Genomic DNA, 11912 nt, shown 5'->3' on the forward strand with positions numbered 1-11912 from the left:
AGTTATACAAAAAGCATAAATTTGAAATAGGCACTCACCTGTGTTGATCAGCCATAACCATTGGCATTAATGTATAAACAGCAGTTTCGTTATCTGAGTAAAAAACAAAACAAAACAAAAACTAAACAAAAAACATAAAAAGAATTAATTTACGTCCTATTTTTTCCCAAAGGGTGATATTTAAAACTACCTCAGAGTTTTCTTAATTACATATAAAAAGTGAGAAGAGGTGAAAGAAGGCTAAAGATAGTGCAGAATACCAGAAGCATTTCAAAATTTGCAACAATGCAAAACTTCTTATTCTAATGCTAGGCCCCTTTACATCATCACCAAAATGCTTAGGTTCGGGATTTGACAGAAAAAATGAGACCTAATATTTTCTGTAGCTTTATCAACAGAAATTTCTTTTACTTCCAAAAAAGTGTTTACTGACTTCATGTTTTATCAAACTTACATGTAGTTTGGGGGAACTTTAAGCATATATAGATATTATATATATATGTTAAAATAATTCTAAAACATTAAATATACTTAGTACTTGCCTCTTGCCAATATTATAACAAAGGAAATTATTTTAGAAGCTTTTACAAAACAGCATTAAAATCTTACTTTCCCGTTACTTTACACTATTCACATTTTCAGTTATATCTTTTATAGAATAAGTTCACAGAAATAGGACCCAAAGAGAGAGGTTAAAAGTCAACAATATCTATGATATTAGACTATACTTATGTAAATTTCATCTTTGTTTGGATTTATTTTTATATATTACTAATGGTCATTTCTCAATTCAATGCATTTTAGAGGTTTATGGTTTTTTGTAAGTTATTTACAGAGAAGTAACTCTGACAACTCTTAAAACATTAATGCCAATGCTAAAATTAAAGAGTTAAAGTTTCAGGAGGAAAAAGGGTTTTTGCATCGTATCAAAGTATCTCCCCAAAATACTAATTACAAAGGAAAACAGTAAATTTACAATGGAGAACCCAGCAAATACTACCCTGACCAACTGATAAACAGCAATATCACCAGATATAATACATAGTGTTATCATGTTATATCATGTAGCCTCTGATACGATCCACTAAGAACAGCACATCATGAAAAAAGATCAGACAAACCCAAATTAAGGGGAATTCCACAAAATGCCCAATCAGTCCTCTTAAAAAGTCTCAAGGCCATTAAATATAAGAAAAGTTTGTAGAACTATTAGTTTGGGGAGGCTAAGGAAACATGGACAACTAAATGGATTGTCATATCTTTGGACACTAAATTAGAAAACAGACATTAGTGAGAAAACTCATGAAATTCTAATAAAGTCTGTAATGCACTTAACAGTAGTATGACAATGTTAATTCCTTAGTTTTGATAACTGTACTATGGTTGTAACAAGATGTGAACACTATGGGAAGTTGGGAGAAGGATGCATGGGTACTTTTATGCAACTTTTCTGTAAGTCTTTTATTACTTAAAATAAAAAGTTTTAACAAAGGAAGAAAAAAGGGGAATTGTTATCATTAAAAGAGTCTTAAGAAATGATCAACCAAGTATAGTATGTGGACTCTGGGCACTTATCCAAACAAACCAACTGTAAGAGGATGTTTCTGCAAGAAGAAAACTTAATAAGGACTTGATGATAATAAAAATTATTGTCATTTGTGTTGGCTCTACCAATTGTATTGTGATTATGTTTGAAAAAAGCAGTTTACATATTTAGAAATATATATTGAAGAAATATACACCAGAGAGAAGGAAAAAAGTTATCACCATTTCTTCACATCTTTGTTCATTATTTCACTAAGTGTAAGTATATCCCTGAAAAGCAATTTAGTCCTAGTCAGGACTGTTCACAAGTTCAGCATACAGAAGCAACAACTCTTTCACTACAAAAAAATAATAATACCAAAAAATCCTAGTCCTAAAAGTCCAAATGTTTTAAATGATTATCTTAAAGGCACTGTTTTAAACATTTTACATGCATCATTTCTTTTATCCTCACAATCACTTTATGGAGTAGGTACTATTACTATCACCATTTTACAAATGAAAAAACTAAGCACTAAATTAAGTAACAAGCTGTGTGATGGTGGCATTAAGTCCTTCAGCTTGAATTCAAACCTGGCTGATTCCAGAGCCCACACAGAAAAAATCTTATAGTACACCCAGTATACTACATACAGTAACCAAAAGGTCTACAATACAGTACTTAGTCTTTTATGTGCAATACACTCTAATTTGTTTTATTCTCTTCTATTTCATTTTTTAAAATGCTGACTGCACTAAATTGTTCTCATTAACTACCAGTGAATCACCACCAGCAGTTGAAAAATACTCCACTCAGCCTCCCTGGGCATGGCAACATTTTTTATCTCTCATATGATACATGCCCCAACAAACATCTGAACTTCCAAACCATGACAATTTCATTAAGTCTCTCCATAATAAACAAAGTCATAAACAGGAAGTACCCTTATTTTTTTTTTTTAAAGATTTTATTTATTTATTTGACAGAGATAGAGACAGTCAGTGAGAGAGGGAACACAAGCAGGGGGAGTGGGAGAGGAAGAAGCAGGCTCCCAGCAGAGGAGCCTGACGTGGGGCTTGATCCCGTAACGCCGGGATCACGCCCTGAGCCGAAGGCAGACGCTTAACCGCTGTGCCACCCAGGCGCCCCGGAAGTACCCTTATTTTTAACTTATAAATCAAGTTAGTACATAATTTAAAGTGAGCATGAGCTTCATAAGGTTTGCATGGGTTTTATTTAATAGGGTGTTTATTGAGACAAAATTTAGATATAGATCTCACTTTTTAATTTACATATAACCTTATAAAAATATAGCTCACATACACTAAATGGTATGAGAAAATAAATATAACCACAACTATGATGCTAGGAGGAGACTATCCAGAAAATAGTATACTATGAAAGAACAGAATAAAATTTGTTCTCATGTGCTTCATTCTCCACACTCAGGAAGATACCTTAAGAACTAGGTATATAATTAAAGTTTTCAGAGTGATAAAAAAAAAAAAGCTTAATCTCTCACTTTTTTAGATATGTTGGCCATTTTGATTAGTTGATAAAGTTCCAGGACTCCACAACTAAAAGGAAACCTTAAAGAATAGGGGGCTCAGATTCATTATATTATAAACTATTTCTCTTTAAACGAGAAAATGGGGGCAATTTTTAAAAAACTGATTATCACCCTAAGCAAAATTCAAATATAGGTTAATATGGGCTCAAGTTCCATTATCTTACAACACAAGCTACATTCATTGTAAATTCAGTAATTTAGGACTATTTTTCCACATAATCAAACAATATAAACCAATTTTTTAAAGTCCACTGAGAATCTATATCCCTAGAGTAATTTCTTTCTCTTCACTTCCTGTCTCACAAGAATATTCCTATATTAGCCCTGCCCAGGATGACTCAACAACCTGCACTCCATTATTTAGAGATATTACTTCACAGTAATATACAGGTTTTCATCATCCCAAAGAAACATAAATGTGTTCTACCAGAATCCAATACAGTAAATCAAATCTGCAGCTTAATCCTATGCAACAAAGTTAATTTTGGAGTAAAAGCTGATTAAAAACTTTCAAACCTTAATAATGTGTTCCAATTAGATGCTTATTAATCACTGAATTCCAATACAGCAAAATAAGTAGCTGAAGATTTTCTAAATTTAGAGAGGTCTCAGAACTTTCGTGCAATCTTTAAAATGCAAGCACAACAATCTGGATTTATATAACTAGATTTTTATAACACATACATATACGTACTTGAAAAAGCCAATCTCAGAGAATTCAAAAAGAAAGATCCATCAGAACTTAGGGACAAAGGAACAAGGATGAGCAAATTCATTTTAATAAAAGAAAAACAAATGAAAGCCAAGATGCCATTCTTACCTAGCAACATGGGAAAATGTTTCATTTTTACTTACGACTCTAGTTTCCAGGGACTCTCAAGACTGTTGGTGGAATTTTCTAAAGAGGTGAGAGGTTGATACTCAGAGCTTTAAAAATGTTGACATAATTAGATCTGTAATTCTTCTTCCACTTATTAATCCTGAAGAAAGACTTAGAGGAAGACTAAGACTTAAACTACAAAGCTGCTCCTCATAAAATCTAGTATCAAAACAAAAATTAAATTCACTATTTGTTACATGTTTCCTATAAAATTGTGCAATGTCATTAGGCATATTTATAGATATTTTTTAAAAGTGATGTTTTCTAAGAGCAAAATAAAAGACTATATACAGTATGATCTTAATTTGGTAAAGAAAAACAAAAAATAATAGAAGGAATAAAGAATATATGAACATTGTTTATTACTGAATGGTAGAATAACAGATTTTTGAATTTTTCCTTCTTCTTAAATTTTCTACAATGAAAATATATTACTTAATTTTAAGACCAGGAAACATTATCAAAGTCTTCTAAATCATATTTGTGTAAAAAATAGTGGGATTTAAACTAAGCAACACAATTGCCAAGTCAATGAAACTGTGCATGCTGTGTTCTTCACTAACCCATATGAATAATTTGTGGAAAATGAATGAGGAGAGCACTCAAGAAATGGATTCAAAGGTAAAAGTTGGAAAGAAAACACAGAAAGTAGAAGTTCAACTTGGTAGTCTAGTTACTAAAATCATAATTATTTTCAGTCAACTATTTCATACTAGCAAAGTACCAAGTAGAAAATTATTTTTCAGAAAGTCTCACAAATCATCCCTATTCTTAATACCAAGTAGAGAAATTTTTTCATGAAAATTATCCCCAAAGTTCCCAGTCCCACATTTATTAGATGACTCTCTCCGAAGGTCTCCTATAACCTACAAATCACCTCTCCAGCAGCAATTCAAAGAAAGTTTTGCAAAATGAAAGCTACACTAATACAATGCATTAAAAAAAAAAAAAAAAGACCAGCCTTAACCTCCTAACCCTTCTCTCACCGGGGCATAGGGAACAGAAAGCCTCCTAGAGGAAGCACTGCCATCTCCCACTGCCACTAAAAAGTGAGAATTCATGAGGCTGCAAACAAAACGGCTTTATTGCTCACCTTCTTTACTGCTAGCGCTTTACCTGCTCTAAAGAAACCCTGGCACAATGAACTAAAATTCCTGAACTACAAGGATCACGCCTTATTCCTCTATGTGGAAGGAAGGTTCCCAACCCACACTTAGGTCTGATGAATAAATGAAGAATGAAGACAGGCAGGCATAGTTTCAAAGTGTATATATACACAAGCACAGTACTTTAAGAGTACATATTTGATATTTAACACCCTTTTATTTGTGTTTATTGTCAAAATATCAAAATACAGTACTCTCCATTTCTGAAAAGAAGAGAGGCTACTTGGTTCCCGCTCTGCAGCTTGAAGTAAAAAAAAATACTATTTTGGTGCATCTCTCTACCCCCAGTTAGCAACGGCTGTAAAATGACCCACAACTGTAATGTTTTCTGAATCCGGGTCTCCGACATCCGACTATTTCTGCCCCTTGGCCAAAACCTCAAATCGATGGTCGGGAGAGACTTCTGTCCTGCTTCTTCCAGCACCAGGGCCCGCAAAGCCCAGACCCTCCAGCAAACTCCCACCTGCCTGGGTGGGACCAGCGGGCCTGGCCCCTCCCAGCTAAGAACAGTAAATGTGGGCGTTTTCGCGGCTTTCGGTTACTTTATCCACCCGACCTCGCCTCAGCCCGATCTCCGCCTCCTCCACGCCACGTATGCCCGAAACACCGCTACCCCTCGCCCCGCTCACCCTCGGGCAGCTCGACGGTGCGCGCGCGCCGCAGCGAGCGCGTCAGGCGGTTGAGCTGCTCCATCGCTCTCTCCATCCTCGGCGCGCCCTCCGCGCCCACCCCGCCGCCCCGGCGGCCTCCGCGCCCAGCGCCCTACATCCCGCCCCCGGCCCGTTCGGAGGGCGCAGGCACCGGCTCGCCCGCCCACNGGAGCTGCACGAGCCGTTGGGGACTGCGTCCTGCCTCTGGGAGCCGGGGACAGCCGGACCGACCACTGACGGGACAACCACGGCCGCCGCTCTCGCTCTTCCTGCCACCGCCGCCGCTTCCCTCCCGGTTTCGCACGGCCTTCTGGGAACGGTAGTTCAGAGCCAGCGGACCAGCGCGCCTGAGGCGGAGCCACGCTAGGTTTGCCGGTGGCTCCGCGCCCATACCACGCAGATGCCAGGGTAAAGAGGTGAGCGCGGGAAGCTAAGCTAAGACTGGGCGTACCCCCAAGTTCCTGGAGAGACTAGCTTTGTGGCCCCACGCCCTCGCCTGCCCTTCAAAGTTGTACAGGAGAGGAGCAGCTTCTTTCAATTCTCTCACTGCCCTATATAGCTGATTGGGGGTTGCATACTTGTTTGTTTGGGTTGTTTTTTTTTTACATGTGTGACTTTTTTTTTATAATAATTTTTTATTATGTTATGTTAGTCACCATACAGTATATCCTTAGTTTTTGATGTAATGTTCCATGATTCATTATTTGCGTATAACACCCAGTGCCCCATGCAATATGTGCCCTCCTTAATACCCCAAACCGGCCTATCCCAGTCCCCCAGCCGCCTCCCCTCTGAAGCCCTCAGTTTGTTTCCCACAGTCCATAGTCTCTCATGGTCCATTCCCCCTTCTGATTACACCCCCCCCTTCATTCTTTCCTTCCTTCTCCTACCGATCTTCCTGCTATTTCTTATGTTCCATAAATGAGTGAAACCATATGATAATTGTCTTTCTCTGCTTGACTTATTTCACTTAGCATAATCTCCTCCAGTCCCATCCATGTTGCTGCAAATGTGTAATCGTTCGTTCTGATGGCTGAGTAATATTCCATAGTATACGTGGACCACATCATCTTAATCCAGTCATCTGTTGAAGGGCATCTCGGCTCCTTCCACAATTTAGCTATCGTGGACAAGGCTGCTATGAACATTGGGGTGCATATGGCCCTTCTCTTCACTAGTCTGTATCTTTGGGTAAATACCCAGTAGTGCAATTGCTGGATCATAGGGTAGCTCTATTTTTAACTTTTTAAGGGACCTCCACACTGTTTTCCAGAGTGGCTGTACCAACTTGCATTCCCACCAACAATGTAGGAGGGATCCCCTTTCTCCACATCCTCTCCAACATTTGTTGTTTCTTGCCTTGTCAATTTTTGCCATTCTAACTGGTGTAAGGTGGTATCTCAGTGTGGTTTTGATTTGAATTTCCCTGATGGCTAGTGATTTTGAACATTTCTTCATGTGTCTGTTAGCCATTTGTATGTCTTCATTGGAAAAGTGTCTGTTCATATCTTATGCCCATTTTATGATTTGTTTATTTGTTTCTTGTGTATTGAGTTTGAGAAGTTCTTTGTAGACCTTGGATACCAGTCTTTTATCTGTAGTGTCATTTGCAAATATCTTCTCCCATTCCGTGGGCTGCCTCTTAGTTTTTTTGACTGTTTCCTTGGCTGTGCAGAAGCTTTTTATCTTGATGAAGTCCCACAAGTTCATTTTTTCTTTTGATTTTATCGCCTTTGGAGATGTGTCATGAAAAAAGTTGCTGTGGCTGATGTCAAGGACGTTGCAGCCTATCTTCTCCTCTATGATTTTGATGGATTCCTGTCTCACATGGAGGTCTTTCATCCATTTGGAGTTTATCTTTGTGTATGGTGTGAGAGAGTGGTCAAGTTTCATTCTTTTGTATATAGCTGTCCAATTTTCCCAGCACCATTTNACTTTTCCCAGCACCATTTATTGAAGAGACTGTCTTTTTTCCACCAGATGTTTTTTCCCGCTTTGTCAAAGATTAGTTGCCCAAAAAGCCGAGGGTCCATTTCTGGGTTCTCTATTCTGTTTCATTGGTCTATGTGTCTGTTTTTGTGCCAGTACATGCTGTCTTTGTGATCACAGCTTTGTAGTATAGCTTGAAATCTGGCAACGTGATGCCCCCAGCTTTGTTTTTCCTTTTCAACAATTCCTTGGTGATTCGGGGCCTTTTCTGGTTCCACACAAATTTAAGGATTATTTGTTCCAGTTCTTTGAAAAATGTCATTGGTATTTTGATCAGGATGGCATTAAGTGTAGATTGCTCTGGGTAGCATAGCCATTTTAACTGTTTATTTTTCCGATCCATGAGCATGGAATATTTTTCCGTCTTTTTGTGTCTCCTTCAATGTCTTTCAAGAGTGATTTGTAGTTTCTAGAATATAGATCCTTTATCTCTCTGGTTAAGTTAATTCTGGGATAACATATGATTTTTTTGGTCCTATTGTAAATGGAATCGATTCTCTAATTTCTCTTTCTTAAGTCTCATTGTTCGTGTATAGAAATGCAACTGATTTCTGAGCATTGATTTTGTATCCCGCCACATTACTGAATTGCTCTATAAGTTCTAGTAATTTGGGGGTGGAGTCTTTTGGGTTTTCCATATAGAGTATCATGTCATTTGTGAAGAGAGACAGTTTGACTTCTTCTTTGCCTATTTACATTTTATCCCTTTTTGTTGTCTGACTGCTGTTGCAAGGACTTCTAGTACTATGTTGACTAATAATGGCGAGAGTGGGCATCCTTGTCGTGTTCCTGATGTTAAGGGAAAGGCTTTCAGCTTTTCTCCATTGAGAATGATATTCGCTATAGGCTTTTCATAGATGGTTTTTATGAAATTGAGGAATGTACCCTCTATCCCTACACTCTGGGGGGTTTTAATCAGGAAAGGATGCTGTATTTCGTCAGATGATTTTTCTGGATCAATTGAGAGGATCATATGGTTCTTGACTCTTTTCTTGTTGATATGATCTATCATGCTGATGGATTTGCGAATGTTGAACCACCCTTGCATCCCAGGGATGAATCCCACTTGGTCATGATGGATAATTCTTTTAATGTACTGTTGGATCCTATTAGCTAGGATCTTGTTGAGAATTTTGGCGTTCATATTCATCAGGGAAATCAGTCTGTAATTCTCCTTTTTGATGGGGTCTTTGCCTGGTTTGGGGATCAAGGTAACACTGGCCTCATAGAATGAGTTTGGTAGCTTTCCTTCTGTTTCTGTTTTGAAACAGCTTCAGGAGAATAGGTATTATTTCTTCTTTGAATGTTTGGTAGAATTCCCCGGAGAGTCCATCAGGCCCTGGACTCTTGTTTTTGGGGAGGTTTTTGATCACTGCTTTAATGTCTTCATAATGAATCGGTCTGTTTAAATAATCAATTTCTTCCTGTTTCAGTCTTGGTAGTTTATAGGTTTCCAGGAAGGCATCCATTTCTTCCACGTTGTTTAATTTATTGGCATAAAGCTGTTGATAAAAGTTTCTAATGATCCCTCCTATTTCATTGGTGTTGGTTGTGATCTCTCCCCTTTCATTCATAATTTTATTAATTTGGGTCCTTTCTCTGTTCTTTTGAATAAGTCTGGCCAGTGGCTTATCGATCTTATTTATTCTTTCAAAGAACCAGCTTCTAGTTCTGTTGATCTGCTCTATTGTGCTCCTGGTTTCTAATTCATTGATTTCTGCTCTTATCATGATCACCTGCATTCTCGTGCATGGGTTAGGCCTATTCTTCTGTTCCAGCTCCAGCTTCTTGAGGTGAGAATATAAAAACTGCATTTTAGATTTTTCTATTCTTTTGAGTGAGGCTTGGATGGCTATGTATTTTCCACTTAGGACTGCCTTTGCAGTGTCCCACAGGTTTTGAACCAATGTGTTTTCATTTTCATTGGTCTCCAAAAATTGTTTAATCTCCTTCTTAATTTCCTGGTTTACCCAACCATTCTTGAGCAGGATGGTTCTTAGTTTCCAAGTGTTTGAGTTTCTTCCACATTTTTCCTTGTGATTCAGTTCCGGTTTCAAAGCATTGTGGTCTAAGAATCTTCAGGGAATAATCTCAGTCTCTTGGTATTGGTTGAGACCCGTTTTGTGACCCAGTATATGGTCTATTCTGGAGAAAGTTCCATGTGCATTAGAAAAGAATGAGTATTCTGTTGTTCTGGGGTGTAGTGTTCTGTACATATCTATGAGGTCCATCTGGTCCAGTATGTCATTCACAGCTCTTGTTTCTTTGTTGATTTTCTGCTTAGGTGATCTGTCTATTGCTGAGAGTGGAGTGTTGAGGTCCCCTACTATTAACGTATTAGTATCTATATGTCTCTTTATTCTGTTTAAGAGTTGGCTTGTGTATCTAGCTGCTCCCCTAATGGGGGCATAGATATTCATAATTGTCATATCCACTTGTTGGATACATCCTTTAAGAATAATATAGTGTCATTCTGTATCTCTAACTACAGTCTTTAGTTTAAAATCTAATCTGTCTGATATGAGAATTGCTACCCCAGCTTTCTTTTGAGGTCCATTGGCATGAAAAATGGTTTTCCATCCCTTCACTTTCAGTCTGGATGTATCTTTAGGTTCAAAATGAGTCTCTTGTAGACAGCAAATGGATAGGTCATGTCTCTTTATCCAATCTGCAACCCTGTGGCGTTTAATGGGAGCATTTAGGCCATTCACATTGAGAGTGATTATTGAGAGATATTATTTTATTTTTTTTAAAGATTTTTTTTTTTTATTTGACAGAGAGACAGCCAACGAGAGAGGGAACACTAGCAGGCGGAGTGGGAGAGGAGGAAGCAGGCTCCCAGCGGAAGAGCCTGATGTGGGGCTTGATCCCAGATCACCGGGATCACGCCCTGAGCCAAAGGCAGATGCTTAACGACTGCATTACCCAAGCTCCCCAGAGAGATATTATTTTAATGATGTCATGTTGCCTGCGAGGTCTTTGTTTCTATAGATTGTAAATTTCTGTTCTGTATCACTCTTGGCGCCTTTTTACTTTTATAGAACCCCCCTTAATAGCTCTTGTAGGGCTGGCTTGGTGGTCACAAATTCTTTCAGTTTCTAACGATCTCGGAAGGTCCTTATCTCTCCATCAATTCTGAATGACAGCCTTGCTGGATAAAGGATCCTTGGCTGCATGTTCTTCTCAGTTAGAGCTTTGAAAATACCGGGGCGCCTGGGTGGCTCAGTCATTAAGCATCTGCCTTCGGCCCGGGGCGTGATCCCAGGGTCCTGGGACCAAGCCCTGCATCGGGCTCCCTGATCTGCTGGGAGCCTGCTTCTTCCTCTCCCACTCTCCCTGCTTGTATTCCCTCTCTCGCTGGCTGTGCCTCTTTCTGTCAAATAAATAAATAAAATCTTAAAAAAAAAAAATACCTTGCCAACCCTTCCTGGCCTGTCAGGTCTCTGTAGACAGGTCTGATGTTATTCTGATATTCTTCCCTCTATACGTAAGGATTTTCTTCCCCCTGGCCGCTTTCAAGACTGTATCCTTGGATCTAATATTTGTGAATTGCACTATGATGTGACGTGGTGTATGTCTGTTCTCATTGATCTTGGGAGGGGTCCTCTCTGCCTCTTGGACACGAATGCTTGCTTCCTTTGCCAGATTAGGGAAGTTCTAAGCTACAATTTGTTCAAATATCTCTTCTAGACCTCTCTCTTTTTCCAACCCCTCAGGGATGCCCATGACTCTGACATTGGAATGTTTCATTGAGTCGGTAATCTCCCGTAATCTACGTTCTTGAGATTGGATTTTTTTGAGCCAAGTTTCCATTTTTACTTTCTCTTCTACCATCCCATCCTCCAATTCACTAATTCGTTCTTCTGCCTCATTTACCCTGGCCGTCAGAGCGTCTAGTTTAGACTGCATTTGATTCACAGCATTTTTAATTTCTGCCAGATTTGCTCTCATTTCCACCCTTAGAGATTCTATATTCTCGTTAATGTTTTCATTAATATTTTTTTTCAAGCCTACACATCGTCTTGACCATTGTTACTCTGCACTCCATTTCTGACAATTTGGTTATATCCATATCCATAAGTTCTGTGGCAGAGGCCACAGTCTCTGCGTCCTTTCTTTGCTGAGGGTTTAT

The 11912-nt window shown here is 38.7% G+C and overlaps 1 protein-coding gene across 2 annotated transcripts in view; it reads right to left on the minus strand.

Moving 5' to 3' along the window:
- HACE1 (HECT domain and ankyrin repeat containing E3 ubiquitin protein ligase 1) overlaps positions 1 to 5952 on the minus strand; it is a 103941-nt gene extending 97989 nt beyond the window's left edge. For both annotated transcript variants that reach the window (XM_019797279.2, XM_002917046.4), the window contains exons 1-2: positions 5771 to 5952; positions 39 to 93 (exon numbers count right to left, since the gene is read on the minus strand). In XM_019797279.2, coding sequence (XP_019652838.1) covers positions 39 to 93; positions 5771 to 5846 — 131 coding nt within the window. In that variant the 5' untranslated portion in view covers positions 5847 to 5952. The remainder of the gene's footprint in view (positions 1 to 38; positions 94 to 5770) is intronic.
- Positions 5953 to 11912: the final 5960 nt, after the last annotated feature.

Source organism: Ailuropoda melanoleuca, chromosome 10 (assembly GCF_002007445.2).
Source record: "Ailuropoda melanoleuca isolate Jingjing chromosome 10, ASM200744v2, whole genome shotgun sequence".
NCBI classification, from domain to species: Eukaryota; Metazoa; Chordata; class Mammalia; order Carnivora; family Ursidae; genus Ailuropoda; species Ailuropoda melanoleuca.